The sequence below is a fragment of the Hemitrygon akajei genome, chromosome 9, assembly GCF_048418815.1.
Source record: "Hemitrygon akajei chromosome 9, sHemAka1.3, whole genome shotgun sequence".
Classification (NCBI taxonomy): Eukaryota; Metazoa; Chordata; class Chondrichthyes; order Myliobatiformes; family Dasyatidae; genus Hemitrygon; species Hemitrygon akajei.
Window position 1 is genome coordinate 35,728,775 of NC_133132.1, and position 25,982 is coordinate 35,754,756.

At 43.4% G+C, this 25,982-nt stretch overlaps 1 protein-coding gene across 1 annotated transcript in view; it reads right to left on the reverse strand.

Annotated features, from left to right (window-relative positions):
• Positions 1-25,764, reverse strand: part of LOC140733009 (G-protein coupled receptor family C group 6 member A-like) — a 35,648-nt gene extending 9,884 nt beyond the window's left edge. Inside the window, exons 1-5 of the mRNA XM_073055772.1 lie at positions 25,706-25,764; positions 25,403-25,608; positions 15,988-16,291; positions 6,804-7,664; positions 4,443-4,646 (exon numbers count right to left, since the gene is read on the reverse strand). Of these exons, the coding sequence (XP_072911873.1) occupies positions 4,443-4,646; positions 6,804-7,664; positions 15,988-16,291; positions 25,403-25,593 (1,560 nt within the window). The 5' untranslated portion in view covers positions 25,594-25,608; positions 25,706-25,764. The remainder of the gene's footprint in view (positions 1-4,442; positions 4,647-6,803; positions 7,665-15,987; positions 16,292-25,402; positions 25,609-25,705) is intronic.
• Positions 25,765-25,982: the final 218 nt, after the last annotated feature.

A 25,982-nucleotide genomic window follows, 5' to 3' on the forward strand; every position in this document is an offset into this window, starting at 1 on the left:
ATATGATCTTAATTTATAGTTTTTAAAACAACAATTTAATGACACATGCCAGTGATAATAAACCTGATTCTGATGTGAATGCATTTGGGATTTATTTTTATTTAAATAATGGAGTTTGCCCTTCTAGCCCTTTGAGCCGTGGCGCCCAGCACCCCCGACAACCCTGATTTAAACCTAACCTAATTACGGGACAATTTACAAATAACCAATTGAATTACCCAGTACGTCTTGGGATTGTGGCAGGAAAATGGAGCGCCTGAAGGATCCCAAGAGGAGGGTATACAAAGACTGCTCACTGAGGAGGCTGGGCTTGAACTCTGACCTCTGATGCCCCAGGAAGCAATAGCATTGTGCTGATCGCCACGCTAATGCAGTTTACAGAACATGCTGTAATGCTGACCTGGCGCATGGGGAGCGCAGTTAAAGAAAGATAAGTATGATGCTGTGGGCACCATGAGTCACGGCTGAGAGAAGATCATAGTTGGGAGCCCAAGATCCAAGGATGCACATTGTTTTGAAAGGACAGGCAGGAAGTCAGAGGGAGTGGGGTACCTCTTGTTGGTAAAAAAATGAAATCAAATCCTTAGAAAGGGGTAACATAGAAATGGAAGGTGTAGAATCCTTGTGGTTAGAGTTAAGAAACTACAAGGGTAAAGAACAGTAGCCAGGAGTTAGGCAACAAATTACGATAAAAGATAGAAGCACGTGTCAAAAAAGCAAAGTTACAATAGTCACGTGGGATTTCAATATGCGGGTCATGTGAGAAAATTAGGTTGGTTCTGGATCCTGAGAGAAAATTTGTAGAATGTCTGCAAGGGTGGCTTTTTAGAGCATCTTGTGTTTGAGCCAACTACGGGAAAGGCAAATCTGGATTGAGTATCGTGTACTGAATCAGATTTGATTAGGGAGCTTAAGGTAAAAGAACCCTGAGGAGGCATTGATCATAATATGATAGACAGAGGAAGAAGTTAAAGTCAAATGTATCAAATATTATTGTGGAGTAAAGAGAATTATAACACCATAAGACACAAGTGCAGAATTAGGCCATTCAGTCCATCGAGTCTGTTCTGCGATTTCATCATGGATGGTCCATTTCCCCCTTAACCCCATTCTCCTACCTTCTCCCCATAACCTTTCATGCACTGACAAATCTCTTAAATGCATCCAGTGACATGATCTCCACAGCAGCCTGTGGCAATGAATTACGCAAATTTAGCACCCTATGGCTAAAGAAATTCCTCCTCATCTCTCTTCTAACTGGACGTCCCTCTAATTTGAGGCTATGCCCTCTGGTCCTAGACTTCCTCACCACATCCACTCTATCAGGTCCATTCGACATTCAATAGGTTTCAATGAGATCCCCCTTCTGAATTCTAGTAAGTATAGGCCCAGTGCTATCTAACTCTCCTCATATAATAAGCCTTTGAGTCCTGGAATCATTTTTGTGAATATCCTTTGAACCCTCTCCAATGTTGGCACATCCTTTCTCAGATAAAAGGCCCAAAACTGCTCATAATACTCCAAATGTGGCCTGACCAATGCCTTATAAAACCTCAACATTATATTCTAGTTCTCTCAAAATGAATGCTAACATTGCATTTGCCTTCCTCACCACCGACTCAACCTGCAAATTAACCTTTTTGAACCCCTGCATGAGGACACCAGAGTCCCTTTGCACCTCAGATTTTAGAATTTTCTCCCCATTTAGAAAATAGACTACACTTTTATTTCTCCTACCAAAGTGCATGGCCATACACTTCCTGATACTGTATTCCATCTGCCACTCTTTGCACATTCTCCTAATCTAAGTCCTTCTGTAGCTCCTTCACTTCCTCAGCACTGCCTGTCTCTCCACCTTTCTCCATATCGACTGCAAACTTGGCCACAAGGTATTCAATTCTGTCATCCAAATCATTGACCTATAATGTAATACGAATCGGTCCCGACACAGACTCCTGTTAACACCGCTAGTCACCGGCAGCCAACTTGAAAAGGCTCTCTTTATTCCCACTCTTTGCATTCTGCCAATCAGCCAATACTCCATCCAGGCTGGTGTCTTTCATGTAATCCCACGGGCTGTTAGGTTGTTTACCGGCTTCATGTGTGCAACTTGTCAAAGGCCTTCTGAAAACCCAAGTACTCAGCACCCGCTGATTCTCCTTTGTCTATCCTTCTTGATACTTCTCCCTGTAGATGCTGCCTGGCCTGCTGCGTTCCACCAGCATTCTGTGTGCGTTGATTGTAATGCTGGAGCTTTGTAAGGAATTGGTCAGGTCACATTTGGAGATCTGTGACCATTTTTGGACCCCCTTATCTGTGAAAGAATATACTGACATTGCAGAGGGTTTGGAGGAGGTTAACGAGAATGATTCCAGGAATGAAAGATTTATCGTGTGAGGACCATTGGATGGCCCTGGGCCTGTACTCGCCGGAGTTCAGAAGAATGGGAGGGATCTCATTAAAACCTATTTAATTTTGAAAGGCCTAAATAAAATTGATGTAGAGAGGATGTTTCCTATAGTGGGGGAGTCTAGGACCGGAGGGCATGGCCTCAGAATAGATGGACATCCATTGAGAATGGAGGAACTTCATTAGTCAGCTAGTGGTGAATCTGTAGAATTTGTTGCCACTGGTGGTTGTGGAAGCCAGGTTATTGGGCATACTTAGGGCAGAGTTTGATAGTCAAGTCAAGTCAAATTTATTTATGAAGCAACCCATGTTGACCAAAGTGCTGTACAAACCATAAGAGGTAGCTAAAATCACAAATACAAGAAACACAGACATAACCAACAAGGCAAACAGCTTATAGGCACAAAATAAACATCACGAGCCTAGGCACAAACTGAAAATCAGCCACATCAGGAGGATTCAAATGCTAGTGAATGAAAGTAAGTTTTGAGCCTGGATTTAAGAGAGTCGATGGAGGGGGCAGATCTGATAGGGAGGGGAATGCAGTTCCACAGTCTAGGGGCTACAACAGCAAAGGCGCGGTCACCCCTGAGCTTAAGTTTAGATCGCAGGACAGCCAGGAGACCCAAGTCAGCCGACCTGAGGGACTTGGAAGTAGAATAAGGGGTTGGAAGGTCTGTGATATGAGGGTGGGGGCAGCCCATTTAGGGCTTTATAAACAAACAGGGGAATCTTATAATCAACTCTGAACCATACTGGCAGCCAGTGGAGGGAAGCCAGGATAGGAGTAATATGGTCCCTCTTCCGGGCACCTGTCAGGAGCCTGGCTGTGGCGTTCTGGACCAGTTACTGAAGGGACAGGGACGACTGACTAATCCCAGTATACAGGGAGTTGGAGTAGTCCAAGCAGGGGAGGGTATAAGAGCGTGGACGACTTTCTCGAGATCTTTGAAAGAGAGAAACTGCTTGATTTTGGCAATAGTATGAAGCTGGAAAAAACTGGCTTTTACTACTCCATTAACTTGCTTGTCAAACTCAAAGGCAGAACCAAATATCACACCGAGGTTTTTGACATGGGGTTTGATAAGGGTGGACAGGTTACCAAAACTGTTGGTAATCACTTTGATGGAGTCGGGGGGGGGGAGGGGTGCAAATAGGACAGCTTCAGACTTGTCTTCATTCAGCTGTAGGAAGCTTTGTGCCATCCAACGCTTTATGTCCTCAAGGCAGTTCACGAGGCTGGCTAGATTTGACCAGTCGTTTGGTTTCAAGGGGAGATAAAGCTGTGTGTCGGCAGCATAACAATACAAGGAAATGTCATGTTTTAAATGATTTGGCCAAGGGGAAGCATGTATATAGAGAAAAGAATGGGACCTAGGAAGGAGCCTTGTGGGACCCCGCAGGAGAGACTAGCTGGGGAAGAGGAAAATTTGCCTATGTTGACGGAGAAGCTTCTATTTTTGAGGTAGGATGTGAACCAGTTCAAGGCAGTGCCATCAACACCAACCCCGTACTGGAGACGGTCTATTAAAATGGCGTAATCTACAGTATCGAACGCTGTGCTGAGGTCAAGAAGAATTAGGATGGCAGAGTCACCTGAGTCGGTCGAGAGGAGGAGATCATTGTACACTTTCAGCAGGGCAGACTCTGCGCTATGATAAGCTTTAAAACCTGACTGACATCTTTCCAAGATGTTGTTTTGGTGTAGGTAGGGCAGCAACTGACTAAGAATAACCTGTCAGGTCATTCTTGACTAGGCTCGTGACTAGGATGTGAAAGGTTATGGGAAATGGTTTAGCCATGATGAACTGATCTAACCAGGATTTTTGGAGCTCCACCATTACCTCACGACTCTTGAATTCAATTCCATGACTAATAAAGGCCAACACACCTTCTTAACTACATTGTGAAATGTAGCAGGATCCCAAGATTCCTCTGTCTCTCCACACTGCAAGAATCCTGCTATTAACCTTATACCTCTTTAAGATATTGAAGGTATGGTAAACTTTGCACATCAATTAGTTAATCCCAACCTTGCCAAATCTTTTGACTGCTTCATCGTAAATGTATACTTTTTTATCAGGAAGCTTATATTCTCCAACGGTTTTGAACTTGGTAACGTCTTCTTCCATCTCCCACTGTATTAGGTCATATCCATTGATGGAGTCCCCAGACTCATCGAAATAGAATAACCTTCCAGCCTCGGTAAACTTTACCATCCTCATTGCTTCCAGCAACTGGAGAAAGAAGGCAAAATTATTATTGTACAAAACATTTCAGCAGGAATGGGAACTGATAATATTTGCCTGTTGTCCTGATATTTGCCATATGAAGAAATGGGTGGTGGTGTTTTAGGTACGTCTCTACCAAAGGAGGTGTGAGGTGCTCCTTCCCTCCGCTAGCCTGCAGGTCACCCTTGGGCAAGGTGTAGCCTCCCGATCAGTGTCACACAAAGCCAAGGGAGCAGGTGGTGGATGGTCATGTGTGCAGCCGATGTGTAACACAAGTTCTGGTTATGACGCCAGGCAGACAATCTCTGAAGAGTACTGATAATAGCTCGGGGGTCACCCGTCTTGTAAAGCCGCTGCCCAGAGGAAGGCAATGGCAAACACTTTCCTGTAGATACATTTGCCAAGAACTATCATGGTCATGGTCACTAATGTCATATGACACAACGTGTAATGAATGAACAAAATTGAAGAAAATCACTAGGTTATTTGTGTAACCATTACCAACTTAGTTATTGAGGGAACTCTGTTTTCCCAATGAGGAATATATATTTTGTTCTCCTACAAGGGCATTCTACAATAAAAGCCTTGCGTATCTGGGTAATGAAAAGTTATTCATGCCAACTGGCAAATATAATGACTGTAAATTAGGTTTTTTTTTTCACTTACAATGTGCTTTCAATCTTTCAAAACCTTTCAAAGTCTTTAAGTATATCAAAATAATAGGAGGTTGACTTTTCGATTTTTAGACAGAGATTTTGTTTAAAGAAATTCAGAACAGTATTCTCTTTTCCTGTTTGTGTTATGCACTGGAACAGTGATCTACATTAATCATGCATTTTGATCTGATAGCTCTGAAATAATGGATAACGAATTTGACTTGTGAGGGTCCAATAACAGAAATTACTGTCATTCAAAATGGAGCACAACAGATTCTAGAGATGCTGAGAATCCAGAGAAACATGCACAAAATGTTGGAGGAGCTCAGCAGGTCGGGCAGCATCTATGAAGAGGAATGAACAGTCAACATGTCAGGCTGGGACCCTGTGGTAAACTATGTGTATACCTGTCTGGACATGCCCCTCTGCTGACTGCTCCTGTGGCTCCTCCCACAGACCCCTGTATAAAGGCGATTGGGGGCACTGCTCCTCCCTCAGTCTCCAAGATGTTGTGCTCACGTTTGCAGCTAATAAAAGCCTATCTTTTGCCTCCCGTCTCTGAGAGTTATTGATGGTGCATCAGCCTCACCATCAGGACTGGAAAGGAAGGGGGAAGAACCCAGGATAAAAGGCGTACAAGCTGGGAGGCGGTAGGTGATAAATAGGTAATGGTGAAGGTGGGTGGGGAGGGAGGGGATGGAATAAGTAAGAAGCTGGGAGATGATAGGTGGAGAGGTAATCGGCTGAAAAAGAAGGAATCTGATAGGAGAGGAGAATCGAGCATGGGAGAAAGGGAAGGAAGGGGCCAATCAGAGGGAGGTGAAGGGGTGGTGAAGAGAAGGGAAGAGTTCAAACTCTAGCAGTACAAAGTCAAATTAAATTTATTATCGAAGTATGTATGTCTCCATAGGCTGTACCTACTTGTGATTAATTTTCGTGCCGGCATTTATAGGGAAATAGAGAAATACAATAGAATTTATGAAAAACCACACATAAAACAAAGACCGACAACAATAAACGAGCAAAAGAAGATTAATTATGTAAATAAAGAAAGAAGTAATACCGAGAGCATGAGTTGTAGAGTCCTTGAAAGTGAGTCCGGAGGTTCTGTAATCAGTTCACAGTGGAGCTGAGTGAGCTTATACTATGCAGTTAATATGCAGTTGAAGGAATATCTAAGTATTACTTTATAGTCCAATTAACTCCACATGAACGGTCCCAAATTCAGCTGCGAAAGGAGGAGGGCTGTGCATGGGGCTAACAACCCCATTCGTAAAAACCCAGAGCTACAGAAACTCCAGCAGAAGCTCCAAAGACCTCATCCCTGGGACAGGAAGGAGAAGATGGGATAGGCAACTGGGGACAACTTGAAGGACTGGCCGGCCAGAGGACTCTGCTGTCAGCAGCCTATGCCCCAGTAGGGGCGATGGGTTTAAGTAAGTAAATTATATTTAAATTAGAATAAATTTTAGCAAAGGAAGAATAATATTAGATTAAAAATATCTACCCGCCATGGTGGAAAATCAAAATTTCTTTGACATGTTCCTTCATGACATTTTAGGAGAATCCTCAGACCCTCTGCAATGGATTTAACTGCCATGTATAGTGCGTAAGTGACACCCAGCTCAATATTATGACTGATATCATCTTCAGGGACGTCACCTTCATTCATTTCATCACAGTTCAAAGGCTGTATCAGCTTCTTGTCCTGCTGGAATAGGCATTGCGGTTTGTTTGAACTGCACGTTTCCGTGTAGCTTTTGTTTTGCTTCGAACATGTGGAGCGGAGTTCCCAGTATTTCTCGATGAACTTGTTAAATCCCTGGGCTGGAGGTGTCAGTTTCCTCAAGTGCGTCAGAAAACCAGGAATACATCCTATTTTGAAGGAGAAGCCCAGGATGTTTCCTACTGCCTTAATATTCTTCATCTTTGCCACTGCTCTGGACATAGACCAAGCGTCACTAGCTATCCATGTCCTCCTAATGCCTCGGCGAATAACTTCATTGAACAGTTTAACTACGATGGCTTGTTTAGCAAACAGGACAATGACACTTGCATTCGGAGTGCTTTCAATTTTTGAGATCAAGTTCTGTATCCGTAGGTGACTCTGATCATCACACACGTAAGTTGGAATCTCTTCGTTGAAACCAATACAGATATTCAGCTTCTGAGCATGAACTGTGAAGTCAGTCACTGCAGACATGCCATATTCATCATCGGTCGCGATGACCCCTACCCAGTTCCATTTAAAGTACCTGACAAGTTTGGCCAGAGCTTTCGTCTGATGGATATCACTAGGCACAGTGCGTATAAATGATGCAAATCTCCCTTTGTTACTCAGGATAGAAGCAGATGATGCAAAACTAATCTGTAAAACATTCAAAATAAAGGAAAGTTAGTCAATGAGACTAAGGTCCAAGTAAATATTAGGCACACAGATGGCATTCAATTTCAAAGTCAGTCAAATTAAATTTATTATCAAGATTAAAGATTCAAGTTTCAAGATTCTTTAATGTTATTTCCAGCACACAGGTGAAAAGCAGAACAAAATGATTGTTACAAGCACTAACACCCACTGTGATGAAGTGGTTTGTGAGGTTGGTGATGAAACATATCAACTCCTGCCTGGCCTGAGAAGTAACCTGGTTCTGCTTCAATATGCCTGCCAACTCAATAGTTCCATAGTAGGTGCCTTTTCATTGGCTCTTTGCTCAACCCTGGAACATCTGGACAGCAAAGATGCATACATCAGGGTGCTTTTGTCGACTATATCTCCACATTCAATACTATTATCCACTCAAAACTAATCCATAAGCTTGAACAACTTAGCTTCAATACTTCCCTGTGCAATTGGATCCTCGATTTCCTCACTTTCAGACCCGTTCGGATGGCAAAAACATCTCCTCCACAACGTCCATCAGCGGCAGTGTGCATGGCCCCTGCTCTACGTGTTTGATACTTATGACTGAGTCTGAGTACATCTCCAATATCATATTTAAATTTGCTGACTGGTATTGGTCAAATCAAAAGTGGTGATGAATCAGTATAGAGCAGGGAGATTGAAAATCTGGCTGAATGGTGCCACAACAGCAACCTCTCACTCAATATCAGCAAAACCACAGAGCTGACTATTGATTTCAGCAGCAGCAAACGGGAGGTCCTGAGGTGGGGAGGGTTGGCAACTTTAAATTCCTTGGTGTTATTATTTTGGAGAACCTGTCCTGGGTTCAGTACTGATCTGCAATTACAAAGAAAGCACGGCAGCGCCCTTATCCCCTTGGGAGTTTGCAAAGTTTCAACATGACATCTAAAACTTTGACAAACTTCTATAGATGCGTGTTAGGGAATATAATTATTGATTGCATTACAGCCTGCTGTGGAAGTAACAATGCCCTTCTCTGGAAAATCCTACAAAAATATAGTGACTATTGCCCAAACCATCACAGCTATAGCCCTCCCCACCACTGAGCTCATCTACATGGGGCATTCATCGTCAGGGACCCCACCACCAGGACATGCTCTCTTCCCATTGTTGCCATTAATATGAAGGTACAGGAGCCTCAGGACCCTCAGGTTCAGGAACAGTAAACACCCCCCGACCATCAGGGTCTTGAACCAAAGCGGATAACTTCACTCAACTTCACTCACCCCGTCACTGAACCGGTCCCACAACCTTCAAGGACTCTTCATCTCATGGTTTCAATATTTATTGCTTATTTAATTATTATCATTATTTTTATTTTGTATTTGCCCAGTTTGTTATCTTTTGCATGTTGGTTGTTTGTCTGCCCTGTTAGTAGTGGTCTTTCAGAGATTGTATTGTGTTTCTCGGGTTTACTGAGTATGCCTGCAAGGAAATGAATCTCAGGGTTGTATATGGTGACAAATAAGTATTTTAATAATGAATTGGACTATGAACTTTGAAAAAAAAGACAAAGAACACAATAATAAAAAAGCAATAAATGCAAATATATATGATAGCTTATATACATTGTTTGATCACAAACAGGGTAAAATCTTTAGTCCAAGCAACACACATAAGATGCTGGGGGAACTTAACAGGTCAGGCAGCATCTATGAAAAAGAGTAAGCAGTTGACATTTCGGACTGAGACTCTTTATCAGGACTGGAGAAAAAAAGATGAGAAGTCAGAGTAAGATGGTGAGGGAGGGGAAGAAGAAACACTGCACAAGGAAGTCGGTGACAGGTGAAACCGAGAGAGGAGGAGGACTGAAGTAAAGAGCTGCAAAGTCGATTGGTGAAAGGGATAAAGGGCTGGAGAAGGGGGAATCCGATAGATTGATTATATGTACATGAAGTGACACTAGGTACAGAAGTGTCTGTACATAAAGAGACTCTGACGGAAAATCATAAATTAGTGGTGGTGGGTGAAGGTGTTGACTAGCCTTACAGCTTGGGGACAGTAGCTGTTTTGGGGTCTGTTGACCCTGGTGTAGATACAGTGTTGTCCCCTCCATGACAAGGAGGAGTCCATGGCAGTGTAGATAGGATCCTTCAGGATATTGCAGCCCTTTTTCTGGTACCTAACATATATATATATAATATCACCATACATATCCTGAGATTCATTTTCTTGCAGGCATTTACAGAGAAAAAATACAATAGAATTTATGAAAAACTATACATAAACAGACAAAGACTAACAAACATCCAATGTGCAAAAGAAAGCAAATTGTGCCAATAAAACAACATAATATTGAGAACATGAGTTGTAAAACTGAAAGTGAGTCTGTTGGTTGTAGGAGCAGTTCAGACTAGTTGTGAATAATGATCCTCATTGGTTCAGGTATTTACTGTTCCTGAACCTGATGCTGTAGAACATAAGTTTCCTATACCTCCTACCAGTAAGAAGAGAGCACGGCCTGGATGCTGGGAGTCCTTGATGATGGTTGCTGCTTTCTTGTGGTAATGCTCCATGAAAATGTGCTCGACATAGGGAGTGTTTTTTTTCTCTGTGATAGACTGGGATGTACCCATCACTTTCTGAAAGCTTTTCCATTCCTGGGCATTGGTATTTCCTTAGCAGGCCATGATAAAACCATTTAGGACACTCTCCACTCTGTATCTATAGAGATGGCATGCCAGATTTATGCAAACTTCTCAGAAAATAGATAGATAGATAGATAGATAGATAGATACTTTATTCATCCCCATGGGGAAATTCAACTTTTTTTTCCAATGTCCCATACACTTGTTGTAGCAAAACTAATTACATACAATACTTAACTCAGTAAAAAATATGATATGCATCTAAATCACTATCTCAAAAAGCATTAATAATAGCTTTTAAAAAGTTCTTAAGTCCTGGCGGTAGAATTGTAAAGCCTAATGTTCATCTGTAATCCTGTGGAAGAGTTGGCAAGACGGAGTAGGTGGGAGGAGAGCAGAGGTTCATCAGTAGGGAGGCCCTGTCTCAATAATAAATCAGCACATTAAGATTATACGTACATGCATCTTTAGTTGTGTTTTGTGTATTGCCTGAAAGTGGACAAGTTCCTCAACCTACTCCTGCTGTTTAAGGAGACGCACAGGAGTAGGATGGATTGGCTGCTTGAGTGTGTTGCAACAATACCTCACAACCAATGACAGTAAGACCAAGAAACTGTTTATGGACTTCAGGAGGCGGGGAATCAGAACATACACAAATCCTCATTGAGGGTCAGCAGTATATACATTTGTCAAAGTTGGAGTGGAGAGTGAGTCTGTAAACTCGGTGAGAGCAAAGGATGTTGGGGTCGGTGACAGTAGATCGCCACGGGCTGGGGTTTGGGACAGGGTGCAGAGAAAGAATGCCAGGGCAGGGGTGGGGCAGAGGGGGTGGCGCAGGTGCAGACACACCCAGCTCTGAGATACCAGGCAAAGTCACTTGATTCCAGACAACTGGTTTATTGATCATCACAGAATTTTACTCCGGTGCTTCCGGCTCTCTTCCTATTTCTTCCCCTTTTCCCAACTGTGATTCCGTTCTCCCCTGCCCCCTTCCCACATTCAGTACACAATAGAGACCCATATCGGAATCCGGCTTATCATCATGAAATAGTTTTCTTCTTGCAACTGTAGCACAGTGGAAAACATAAAACTACTGCAGTACCGAACAAAAGTCTTGGGTAGCATAGCTACATATATATGTAGCTAAGACTTTTGCACAGTACTCTATGCTCAAAGGTTCAAAGGTTAATTTATTATCAAAGTATACAACTCTGAAATTCTTCTGCTCCAGTGATGCACCATCAATAACTCTCTGAGACGTGGGTTAAGGTAGGCTTTTATTGGCTGGAAGAAAGCACGTCGCAAGTGACCACCACACAACATCCTGGAGACTGAGGAAGGGTCTGTGTCTCCAATCGCCTTTATACAGGGGTCTGTGGGAGGAGCCACAGGAGCAGTCAGCGGGGGGGACGTGTCCAGACAGGTATACGTAGTTCACCACATCCAGATAGCCCGGAAAGCCAGAAAGAGAAGAACAGCGGCACAATCATCAAACCCCAAATCCCTCCTCCCCGACACACAGCGAATGAGAAACTTCAGTTGAAAAACACGGAATATTAAAAAACAAGAAGACTGAAAAAGCCCATAGTCCAAGTCCATATTTAAATCCATATCCAAACTGCAGAAAGCCTGGGTAACATTCTTCGGGCACAGTGACAGCCTCCCATCTCTAGCAGCAGAGCGATCCCCGCCAGCGCTCAAAAGACAGGCATCTGGTGCATTTGCCTCGATGTTTCAATCTCTCTCTTTGCTTTAATTGGCAAATTGGAGCTGAACATTGGCTCACGGCCCGACCTGCAATGTCCTCACCACGAAGTTCGGACACGCTGCTTCTGCCTCCCAGAATCCTCTAGGAGACTGCAGAGCACTGAAACACCCAAATGACCTCCAAGTGGGGAATCACACGCTCCAGCAGTTCCAGAATCACATTTAAGATGAAAACCAGATGTGAGAGACATAAAAGATGTGAAATAAATGATTTCATGGTCACTCCAGAAGACGTCGACCATGGGAGCATTGTACGCAAGCACCATCTTGACCGGCATGTTCTGACGATGAACTGTATTCTGATTCTAATATTACTCGTTTGATTTCTAACCCAGAATTTCCTTTACTAGTTTTTGCATTGACTACATCAATGCAGCGCAGTTACATGCCCAGTGGGTTATGTGTGTGAACACATCCCACTTAAAGAGATGGAGAAGATCTTCCATCGATTTTTGCATCTGTATTTACTTGGGCGATGGGCACAGAGTCTATAGACGTGAGGCAAAGCAGCAGCGCGGTCATGAATCTTACACAGATTAGAGAGGAGGAGGCGTTTCTTGTCTTGGGGCAAATTAGGGTGGATAAATCCCTGACAAGATGCTTTCCTCAGACACTACAGGAAGCAAGTGCAGAAATCGCAGAAGGACTAGCAGAAACTGCCAGAAACACATCCTTCATGACAGGTGAGGTACCGGAGGAACGGAGGATGGCTGATGTTGTAGCAGCTGTTTAAGACAGGATCTGAGAATAAGCCAGGAAATTGTAGGCTGGTGAGCCTGAATTCAGTATTAGGTATGTTACTGGAAGGTATTCTGAGAGACCGAATACATGGATAGACAGGGATTGATTGGGGACAGTCAACATGGTTTTGTGCATGGTAAGCCGTATCTAACCAATCTTATAGAGTTTTTGAGGAAATTGCCAGGAACGTTGATGAAGGTAAGACCGTGGATGTTGCCTACATGGACTTTACCAAGCTCTTTGACTAGATCCCCCATGGGAGGTTGGTGAAGAAGGTTCATTCATTTGACATTCAAAATGAAGTAGTAAATTGGATTAGATATTGGCTTTGTGGGAGAAGCCAGAGAGTGGTAGTGCATGGTTGCTTTTCTGACAGGAGGACTGTGACTAGTAGTGTGACACAGGGACTGGTGCTGGTTCCATCGTTACTTGTCATTATTATCAATGATCTGGATGGCAATGTGGTGAACTGGATTACCAAATTTGCAGGTGACACAAAGATTGGCGGCACTGTGGACAGCAGGGAGGGCTATCTAAAGCTTGCAGCAGAATCTGATCCAGCTGTAAAAATGGGCTGAAAAATGCCAGGTGGAATTTAACACGGTCAAGTGTGAGGTGTTGCACTTTGGGAGGACAACCTAGAGTGGACTTCGAAGGTGAACACTAGGACACGAGGAGTGTTGTGGAATACTGTGTGTGGTTTTGGTCACCTACCTATAGGAAAGATGTCAATAAGATTGAAGGAGTGCAGAGAAAACTTACAAGGATATCACCAGGAGTGAGAACCTGAATTATAGGGAAAGATTGAATAGTCTATCACTTGGTTGGGTGAAACTAGAATTAGAGGTCATGGATTAAGGGTGAAAGGTGAACATGAGGTGAACTTATTCAGTCAGAGGGTGGTGAGAGTGTAAAACAAGTTGCCCTTGGAAGTGGTGGATGCGGGTCCGATTTCAACATTTGAGAGATTTGGATAGGTACATGGCTGGGAAGGGTATGGAGGGCTTTGGTCCAGGTGTAGGTTAATAGTTCGGCACAGACTAGAAGGGTTGAAGGGCTTACTTCTGTGCAGTAGTGTTCTATGACTCTATGTCTCTACAAGGAGAACTACAATGCAGTTTATTCTGGCTCTCCTTAATTCAGAATTAGGTTCCATTTCTGTTTATTCCCCTGCACAGATGCTGCCTGACTTGCTGAGGTCCTCCAGTGTTTTGTGTGTGGCGTTCCAACAGGACCTACAGTCCTGCCACCAATACACTGGAAAAGTACTGTGCCGTTCCAGATGATTTGAGTCCCCACTGATTCCATAGAACACTACAGCACAGTACAGGCCCGTGATGTTGTGCCAACCTTTGAACCTGCTTTAAGATCAAGCTAGCTCTTCCCTCTCCCATAACCTTCAACTTTTCTATAATCCAAAAAAAGACCATATGATCATAAGACATAGGAGGGCAGTCTGCAAGTGTTGCCATGCTTCCAGCACAAGCATAGTAAAGTTCAAAGTTCAAAGGACATTCATTTTCAAAGTATGTATTCATTACGCAACCTTAAGATTTGTCTCCTAACAGGCAATCACAAAACAAACAAACCCAAAACAAGCCCTATATATATATAAGAAAAAGACTGTCTAACAGCCATTGTGCGGAGAATATCAAAACACATCATGTTCACAAAAAAATGAAAGACTAAAATAACCCTTAAAAAAGGTGAAATGGAAAAAAAACATCATGCAAACAGTAACCACAAACAAATAGTGTTTCTGAACTGAAGTTCACAAAGAGAGTCCGAGACACATAGTTCAACGCAGAGCCAAGCAGCTATCTTAATTGGCCCATGCCCGGCCTTAGGCCCCAACACCTTGACCTTTTCAACCTGGCCCGGTGCTTAAATCTCCATCTGAACATGAGTTTCTGCCACTTCGAGCAGCGATCTGAACAGGCTTGCTCCTTGCCTCCCTGAACTCTTCAATCAGGTCTGGTGCTTAAATCTCCACCCAAACAATGGGTTCTGCTGCTTGGATATGCTGGACTTCACCACCTCGATTCGACCTGTAAACCTTCATCCAAACAATGGGTTCTGCTAATTGGATATGCTGGCCTTCATTGCCTTGACTTGGCTGTAAATCTCCAGCCAAGCATCGTGTTTAGCTGCGTCGATACGCTTTGGGGCCTAGACCCCATGGCTTCAATTTGGCCTATGCCTGACCTTTCATGCTCTTCCAGGTTCTCAGCGACCGGCCTGTCACCACGCCTTGCCTGGGCTCTGCCACATCAAGTTGCTTCCAAGTCCAAAGGGAAGTTAGAGACTATTACTTGTGATGATTGTTTTTTCCAAAAATAAATTGTGAGTAACAAAGTATTTAGTTGCTTTCCTTGTTTCATCGGCCACCAGTCGGAATCTGCTGAGGTTCACCAGCGACATCTTAAACTCAACATACTAACCCTAACCCATACATGTTTGGAAAGTGGGAGGAAACCAGAGAACCTGGAGGAAACCCATGTGGTCACAGGGAGAACGTGCAAACTCCGTACAGACAGTGGTGGGAATCGAACCCCAATTTTACAGGTGATACTGTAACTGCATTTTGCTAACCACTACACTCCCATACAAATTCTAGCCTTGTTGACTGGCTTGGAAAGCTATATCCAGGACAGAGAAAGGGAAGAATCATTGTAGCTAGCAGGGGGTGAATCTATGGAATTCATTGCCACAGACAGCCGTGGAGGCAAGTCATTGGGTATATTTAAAGCAGGTCGATAGGTTTTTGATTAATATGGGCGTCAAATGTTACTTGGAGCAAATAGAAGAATGGTGTTGTGAGGGATAATGAATCAACCAGGATGGAATGGCAGAGCAGACTTGATGGGCCAAATGGCCTAATTCTGCTCCTACGTCTTATGGTCTTCATGGGTGAACTCTTCCTGTGCCCTGTGATGGATATCCTGTGCTAGCTCAAACATGCTGGGATCTATGGATGTGAATCAACAGTCAAAGGGAAGCTGAATAATAATAATAATGATTATTATTATTTATTTATTGAGCACATTTCATACAGACAAGGTAGTTCAAAGTGCTTTACAATGGGATAATGTGTAAATATGAAAATAAAAGATAAGAAAGATGTTAGTTAATGGTAAAGTTAAATAAGTAGGTTTTGAGCTGCCTTTACACACCTGAGGTATCAGCATCACGTTGAATATTCTGGCGACAGGAATTGACAGCTCCGAATAGACTTCACCCACAACCGCCTTCACGATCGGCTTGTAATCCGTGTAGTTGCAGTGAACCTCTAGGACATCGCCCGTGGAATTTGACTTGGCAAGTAACTTCATCGCGGCTATTATGGCTTTGGAAGCATCTGAACACGTGTCATATATTTCATATCCGAGCTTAATACCGTTTAGTAGTGAAGAGTTGTTGATCATTTCGATGGTGTGTATCATTCCCTGGACCCAGATGAAACTCTGGATGTCAAATCTTTAAAAGAAAAACACAACCTTATTAATTGCTATGTTTTAGAAAGGTTAAATCATATTGACTAGCACTGTCACTATGGCTCAGAAACAGGAAGCAAGAACTAGACTAATACTGATCCTTTAATAGCATCTATCTCAATCGCTAATCTTTTTTCCTGAAATGTGTAGGGAAAGAAGGGAGGCTGTTCTCACTGTATTTCGGTCGAGGTTTGACAAGACTGAAACGAAAGTGAGAGAGGTAAATACAGTTACCAAGAAACCGAAATGGCAGGAATGTGTGCATTCTCACGTGAGCAATTACCATCTTCTTTCAGCTGCCCGCCTGCAAGAGTGCGCAGACCCCGCAGTTCTGCTAGTTTATTTACATTTTTTGTGCATTTGTGTGCTATTTTGAAGATGTGGACTTCCCCAGCAAGGATAGCAATTGTTATCCACCCCTGATTTTCCTTGAAGGTAATGGTGAACCACCTTATTAGAGTCATAGAGTCATGGAGCACTACAGCACAAAAACAAGCCCTTTGGCCCATCTAGATAATGTTAAACTGTTATTCTGCCTAGTCCCATTGGCCTGCACCTAGACTGTAGTACTACATATCCCTCCCAACCATGTACTTAACCAAACTGAAATGCTGCAATTGAATCCACATCCACCTCTTACACTGGCAGCTCATTCCACCCTCTCACCACAGTCTGAGTGACCCCCTCATGTTCCCCATAAAAATTTTCTATGACCTCTAGTTCTAGTCTCACCCAATTTCAGTGGAAATTGCCTGTTTGCTTTTAACTTCTCTATACCCCTCATAATTTTGTATACCTCAATCAATCTCCACTCATCCTCCTTGGTTCAGGGAACCTCTGCAGTCCATTTGATGGAGACGTTCCCTCTCCGCCCCCCCCCCCCCCCAATGCTGTCAGGTAGGGAGTTCCAGGAAACAGGTTCACTGATAATGAAGAACTGGTAATGTATTTCCAAAGCAGGATGTTGTATGAAAGCAGTTCCACAGAACTTTCAAAAGCCTCAGCAATATTCGGGACAAAGGAGTGTATTCACATACACCTCAGAGACCTCCCTAGTCTGTTATAGATTTGTAGTCATAGCACACAATGCCATTGAAACAGGCCTTTCAGCCCATCTAGTCTGCCTAGTACCATTTATGAACACCCATATTGCTGTGTATTTACTATTTCAGTAATATTTGAGTAACATTGTAAATATATTGCTTGATTAATCATTCTTGTTTGTATACATAATTCATTATGGGTTTTTCTCTCTGTAAAAGTATGTGAATGGAATTCGTCATTACAGCACCTCATCATCTGCATGCCCCTCACTAAAAGTAATAACAAAACTAAGATACACTATTCCCCTGCTCTGTGTTTCTACTTTCAATTAGTTTAACACTTTGGGGTTACAAAACATAACAGTGGTGATGCGTAAGCTCACGCTCACTCGTGAGCAAAGGGTGCAAAGGGACTTGGGAGTGCTCATGCAGGATTCTCCAAGTGTAAATCTGCAGGCTGAGTCAGTTGTGAAGGAGGTAAACTCAGTGTTGGTGAAACCCCTATTTACTGGGCATCTCTGGAAATCTGACTTGTTAGCCCCCGAACGGCCACTGGACTCTGTGCCGAACTTTCTCAGGTTCCATGTGTCCAGGGTGTATACGGCGTTGGTCCTGCCAAGCCCATGAGTTTGGGATGTCTCGCCCAGCCAAACCCCGGTCTGTGTGAATGCTCTGTGACTTACTGCCCTCGGCAAGAAATAACAGACCCTACACTGCTTACAATGATAAAGAAAGTACATTTATGAATGCTGACTTAATCAAAGACTTATTAAAGTAAAAGACGCAAAGGGGCTCATCACAATTAAACGGTCAAATGTGCGCATGAGTTGGAGCTGGTCCTGCAGTTGTCTTTCACTCATGCACTGGACCCTCGGTCTGTGTGGAAGCACACGCCACCTTCCGAATGCTGCTTGAAATCCATCTCGGACGAACGGGCTCTCCTACGGGAGCGTTAGTCCTTCCTCCTGGAATCCATTCATCTGCACCAAGCACCTTGTGCAACAGGGACGGCATCCTCAGGCGCCTTCCCTCCTGTCTCCTCCCGGCTCCCGCCAAAAAAGACCTCAGAGTCCCTCACGAAACCTTTCCGCCCAGCGTTCTCCAGAACCTTCTCCTAATTCCGTGGTCCTGATTGTCTGACACCACATTCCTAAGATGAACAACAAAGCCCCTTATCTCAGCTCAAACCCAAACAGGCTTGAAGCAGAACAGATTGCTCTTACAGAACTGCTGACATGAAACAGCTAGAGTAGAGCAGTAAAAATCTTTACCAGGGTGTCATATGAGCGGTCATTTAGAGAGAACGAGGATATAAAAGCAAAGATGTAATGTTGAGGCTTTATAAGGCATCAGTGAGGTCTCATTTGGGGTATTGTGAGTAGACTTCGGCTCCTTATCTAAGAAAGGATTGGAGACAGTTCAAAGGAGGTTTACGAATACGATTCTGGGATTGAATGGTTTCTCATGAGAGGAGTGTTTGATGGTTTTGGGCCTGTACTCACTGAAATTCATAAGGCTGAGGAGGATCTCACTGAAACCTATTGAATGTTGAAAGGCCTTGATAGGGTGGATGTGGAGACGATGTTTCCTATGGTGGGGGGAGTCTAAGACCTGAGGACACAGCCTCAGAATAGAGAAACATCCCTTTAGAATTGAGATGAGGAGGAATTTCTTCAGCCAGAGGGTAGTGAATCTGCGGGATTCGTTACCACAGGCAGCTGTGGAGGCCAAGTCACTGGGTATATTTAAGGCAGAGGTTGATAGATTCTTGATTAGTCAGGGCATGAAGGGATACGGGGAGAAGGCAGGAGTTTGGGGCTCAGAGGAAAATTGGAGCAGATTTGATGGGTCAAATTGCCAAATTCTGCTCCTATATCTTATAGTCTTATGGTTTCATATCCTCAAAATAGAGCAGATGATTGACAGAAATTTAATACAGAAAGATGAAAAGGATTACATTTCAGCAGGATGAATGAGTAATGGCCGAGCCCATCAATACCTGCAGTCATATTAGATACCAAACACTGGCATGTCCTGCCCTACTGTGACTTCTCTAGATACTTTGAAAGATAGTTTGAGGAACTGGAATTAATTTATTACTGTCACATGTACCGAGATACAATGAAAAACCTGTCTTGCGTACTGTTTAAATGGATCAAATCGTTACAGAGTGAATTGAGGTAGAACAAGGTGAAACAATGACAGATTGCAGAATAAAGCGTTCCAGTTACAGAGAGAGTACAGTGTAGGTAAACAACAAAGTGCAAGATCATAAAATAGAAAATAGAGAACATAAACAGTACAGTGCAGTACAGGCCATTCAGCCCACAATACTGTGCCAACATTTTAATGTATTCTAAAATGAACTTTACCCTTCCCTACTACATAGCCCTATAATTTCCTTCTATCGATGTTCCTACCTAAGCATCTCTTCAATGCTGTTAATGTAGCTGCCTCTACCAGCACCCCTGGCCGGGCATTACATGCACCCACTATTCTCTGTGTAAAAGAAAATTACCTCAGACCTCTCCCCCTTTACTTTCCACCAATCACTATAAAATTATGCTTCCTCATACTAGTCATTTCTGTCCTGGGAATTAGGTCACTGGCTGTCCACTCTGCCTATGCCTCTTACCGTCTTGTACAACTCTGCCAAGTCACTTCTCATCCTCGTTCACTCCAAAGGCAAACACACTAGCTTGCTCAACCTATAATCGTGAATCGTGGCCTTGAGTCCAGGCTGCATGTTTGTTCTGCTCGGCCGTTTGCTCGATGGAAGAAGAGTTGGATTGCGTTCACCTGTGGCAGCACTCGTGCGTGGTGGGGACTGCTGAACGATAGGTCCGCAGACCACGAGGAACTTGCTTCTGCAACTATGTTTTCCTGCTGTCATAACTGTATGCTCTATACGCGTCGTGTGTGACTGTTGGTACTGTGTTTTGTAACTTGGCCCTGGAGGAATGCTACGTCTTGTGTATGGTAGAATGAAAATTGAACTGGAACTTCCTCAGAGACTCAATCACTTTATTTGTGCACTCCCTGAATAACTCTGTTACTCTTTCCACAGATGCTGCTCTACCTGCTTGGTGTTTCCAGTATTTTTGAAACTTTTTCTCATATACTCAGTGGGCACTTTATTAGGTACACCTGCACACCTGGGGGTTAATGCAAATAGCTAATCAGCCAATCATGTAGCAGCAACTCAATGCATAAAAGCATGCAGACATGGTCAAGAGGTTTGGTTGTGGTACAGACCAAACATCAGAATGGAGAAGAAATGTGATCTAAGTGAATGACCATGGAATGATTGTTGGTGCCAGATGGGGAGGTTTGAGTATTTGCTCATCTCGGAAACTGTTGATTTTTTGGGATTTACATGCGCAGCAATCTCTAGAGTTTTGCAGAGAATGGTACGAAAAATAAACAAAAAAAAAATCTAGTGAATGGCAACTCTGTGGGTGAGAATGTCTTGTTAATTGAGAGAGGTCAGAGGAGAATGGCCAGACTGCTTCAAGCTGACGGGAAGGCGATGGTAACTCAAATGTGTTACAACAGTGGTGTGCAGAAGACCATCCCTGAACGCACAACACGTTGAACCCTGAAGTGGATGGGCTGTAGCAGCAGAAGACCATGAACATACACCCAGAGGCCGCTTTATTAGCTTAATAAAGTGACCACAGAGAGTACCGCAGTGAAGCAAGTACCATCCTGCGGCTAAGTGTAATCTATCCTTTTTAGAAGAATAGATAAGGATGTCTTTATTTTCTGATTAATTCTGACTTATAAAAATCCCCACGTCATTGGTCAGCTTAATTGTTTTTCTAATTTTCCATTTCTTATCTAAAGTGCTCAGAAGCGCTTGCACGACTTGTGGTGAATATGTTACAACTGCAACAATGCCTAATATCTCACTGTCAGGACGTGAGATTCATCCTGCATACCTCCTCACAGGTGCCAAGCCTACAGTAACAGAAAGGAGAAGATAAAACCACAAAACGCAGTCTGATTTTCCAGCCTTTTGTCACTGAGTCAAAGGAGAGCATAAACGCTTACTTTCACCAAGCGTTAAAGCACCTCCACCCACGAACCCACTCCTCCACCCCTCCACACCCCCAACCACCACTACTTAATCATTTCCTTTCAGAGTCACACTCCTGTGCCTAGCACCCCTTTATGGCCATACAATCTATATAAACTTTCTTACATATTTATATTTATTATGGTTTTTATTAGCATTGGGTGCCACGGTAACGTAGCAGTTAGCGCGAGAAAATTGCAGCTTGGGGCATCAGAGTTTGCAGTTCAATTCCAGTGCTATCTGTAAGGAGTTTGTACGTTCTCCCCGTGACTGTGTGGGTTTCCTTCGGAGTCTCCAGTTTCCTCCCCAGTCCAAAGACGTATCAGTCAGTAGGGTAATTGGTCGTTGTAAATGGTCCTGTGATTAGACTAGGGTTAAACCGGAGGATTGCTAGGCAGCAGAGCTCGAAAAGGTGGAAGGGCCTGTCCCGCACTGTATCTTTAAATACATAAATAAAATAAATGTAATTTATTGAGTTCTCTATCTTCTTCTTAGTACCTGTTCTGCATCAGGGCCGGAGTAACAATTATTTTGTTCTCCTTTACACTCGTGTGTTGGAAATGACATTAAGAAATCTTGAATCATGAACACGAGACCCAGTTTTCGTTTCCAGGGAGTGCATTTGCTTTTAAGTTTCTAAATGAACGATGAAGATCAGAGTGAACCCTTGAGCTGTGTCCCTGCTTTGTGTAATTACTTGTTAATGAAAGAGTTGAACTTTGGCAGTTAGTTTGACATCTTTACTTTTCATTGTTTCTCAATGATGTTAGTGAATTGAGTTATGAAGAGAAAAGTTTAAAAATATGTTAGTGTTTGTCGTCTTCCAAATTTTGCAGCTGATGCCATATTATTGGACAATCTACTGCCTCTGGTGCTCCCAGTGTGGCTTCTTGTATATCGGTGAGACCTGGTGCAGACTGGGACACTGCTTCACTGAGCACTTATGCTCTATCCCCCAGAAAAAGCAGATCACCCAGTGGCCACCCATTTTAATTCCACTTCCCATTCCTATTCCAACATGTCAGTCCATGGCATCTTCTACCGTCACGATGAGGTCACACTCGGGTTGGAGGAACAACACCTTATATTCTGTCTGGATAGCCTCCAACCTGATGTCATGAACATCGATTTCTCGAACTTCCAGTAATGCCCCCTTTCCTTCACCGTTCCCCATTCCCATTTCCCTCTCTCACTTTTTCCCCTCACCTGCCTATCACCTCCCTCTGGTACTCCAACTCCCTTTCTTTCTTCCATGGCTTTCTGTCCTCTCCTATCAGACTCACCCTTCTCCAGCCCTGTCTCTCTTTCACCAATCAACTTCCCAGCTCTTTACATCACCCCTCCCAGTTTCAGCCTCTCACCTTGTGGTTCTTCCTCCCCTCCCCCACTTTTTTACTCTGACTCCTCATATTTTTTTCCAGTCCTGATGAAGGGTCTTGGCCCAATAGTCAACTGTACTCTTTTCCATCGATGCTGCCTAGCCTGCTGAGTTCCTTCAGGGTTTCGTGAGCGCTGCTCGGATTTCCAGCATTTGCAGATTTGCTCGTTTGTCATCGCACAGTGTGCTTTCTTTTTGTGTGTGTTTCTATAACTCAAGCACAAATTGACAAGTCTTGAATCATTGAACCATGTAGTCTGCAGCCTTATTAGTGTTCTCGGCATTGTGTGTTTGCAAGATTCTTATCCTCTCTCATAGAATAAAAATTCCTTTGTCAATGTAATGGGAATGACTGTACACCTGAGTATCTGGTCTGAGGGCTGTTTGACCCTAGTTTGGGCCAATAAATTAAAGAGCCTCATTGAATTCCAGATTTGCTTTGTCAGTCAAATGTAGTTTCTGGTAAGTAGCAATTAATAAATAATTTTAAAAATCCCTCAAATTCCTTAAAAAAAACCCCTAGCTAAATGTGTTATTGATTCAAGATTCAAGCCAATTTATTGTCATCCTTCAGTACAGGAGAACAAAATGATTGTTACACCGGATCCAATGCAGCATTAAAAAATGTGTAGAAAGCACAATAATTATGAATAGAAAATCAATCCCAGAAGCACAATGTGTAAGTTTCTGTTACATACACAGCAACGCACACAAAATGCTGGGGGGAGCTCAGCAGGTCAGGCAGCATCTAGGCAAATGAATAAACAATTGTCGTTTCAGACTGAGACCCTTTGTCAGCACATATTCATGGGCATAAAGTGTAGCATGACTGGAAGTAGATAAAGTGACGCCAGGTGATGCGTATGCGGTGGTGGGTGGGTTAATGGGTGGAGGTGTCGATGTGTAGCCTCTTTTTATTTATTTGTTTTATTTAGAGATAATGCACAGAGCAGGTCTTTCTAGCCCAACGAGCTGCGCTGCCCAACAACACACCAATTTAACACTCGCCCAATCACAGTTTACAATGACCAATTAACCTTGCAACCAGGTAGGAGGAAACCTGAGCACCCAGAGGAAACACACGTGCTCAAGGGAAGCATGCGCAGTCCTTTTACAGACGGCGCCAGAAATGAACTCCAAACTCCAACCCCTTGAGCTGTAATAACGTCACGCTGACCGCTACGCTACTGCGGCGCCTCGATGATTGACAGTGATTAAATAAAAAGTGACTAGTGGTTGTGAGTTTAAGTAAATGAAAGGATGAGCCAACAGCCCAGTGACAGATTGACGGCATTTTAACGAAGAGCTGGACCCCAAACTAATTGCACATTCCACACAAAATGTCTTCCCCATCCACCACGTAACAATGACACAAAATCCGAAGAAATGCCACATTCCTCTGCCCTTCATCACTATCGTCAGCTCTCAGCAGAGATAATACAGGCTAGAGCAGCCTGCCCACGAATCCATGCCATGACTATGAGAGCTACAAACGCAAAAAGCACCTGGAAAATATCTCCATATGCAAACCGACTGTAACCCCACCTTGCTCGGTCCCAAGCCCCGTTGCAGAAGGAGGAGGGCCGAGCATTGAGCGGGGGCCCCATCCCCTAAAAATCCAGAGTAACAGAAATGCCAACAGAACCTCCAAAGACATCACCCCTGAGAGAGGAAGGATCTGTCGGCAACTTATGCCCCAGTAGGGGTGATGGGCTTAAGAATAAGAAGAAGAAGCTGTCTTTGGGAGTGAATGTGAAAGTGGGAGAAAATGCTCAACAAAATTGATTTTGCTTCTATCCAGAATCTTTCTGAACAGCTACATGCTTCCTTTGGACATCCTATAATTAGATCAAGGTCCCTCAGCACAGTTTCTTTTTGTCCACTTTTTTGAGGCTTCCGTTGGCTGGGGTTGACCATGGACATTGTGTCCTAGCTGTCGAGAATCGCAAGCCAGGTCGGTACAATATGGAGAGTGAGCTGTTGCCTGTGTCGCAGTCTTCCCCTCTCCATGCAGCTGATGAGTCCAAAGGGACGGCTGAGACCGATACAGTTTGGCCCCAGCGGCGTCGCAGGGGTTGCCAGTCAACCTTGAACTCAATGTAGGGCTGCTTCAGGGACTCCAGCTCTGGAATTTTCCTTGGGGTTTACTCCCCCATGAATAGGTACAGTCACAAGGTATCAGAGGTTTGAAATCAGTTTTCCTTCTCCTAGATGAGTTGCCAACCACAGATGATGAGTCCCACCTTCCCGAAGCGACTAGTTTTAAGGTGTGAGTAACCTGCCTTTGCCCCTTCTCCTGTCAGGAGAAATGATTCTTGCAGGCTTAGTAGTTACGCCATACATGAAGGTTATACTTGATTGAGAAAGGCTATTTGAGATGCATGCCATTGGGAACATTTAATAAGTAGTGAGCTCTTATCCTCGTTTCCCCTAACTATGACAACCTTAAGGAACCTTGGATTCATCAGTTTGGATTATGAAATGAAACTTTTCCATTCGAATTCTAAACTCTAAGATCATAGTGGACCAATCCAGCTTTGTTAATGACTCTTTATTCCACTAAACAATCAAAAGTAAGAGAAACAGAACACTTACCCTGTGCATTGCAATGGGTCTGGTTTAATGTGATTTAAGTTCTGCACCTGCTGATGGACTGGAAATAATCCCCCGATGATGATGTCCCCAGGGCTTTTTGCTCCTATAAGATCATCAGCAACGTTGCATGCTTTAACTGAGAAGCAGATAAAGACAAGACACCAGGTGCAGGCAACCTTCAGAACGAACATGGTCCTTAGGCAGGGCTATATACAATTAAATAAACATTTAAATACAATAAGCATTAAACTTGGTTGGAAATCATACTTCTAACTCCTGTAACCTTTGACGATGTGCTCTTACCAATATCTGTAAGAGACAGTTTCAACAATTACCTTCTTCGATCTTGGACATAATCAAACCACACCCTTTATTGGCAGTGCAGTGTTATACTGAAGGGTTTTTTGTGATTTTAAATGTTATGCAATTTTAATTTAACAGGTAGGTTCAAGGAAGGGAAGTCTCAGCTAGACTAATTAACATATGGGGAGATTTTTTTCTTCATGCTTCCTGTAATCTCTCACAGATCTTTTAACTGTTTTTGGTTTGGTTTATCTGCCATTTTTTTTTTGGTGTGTGA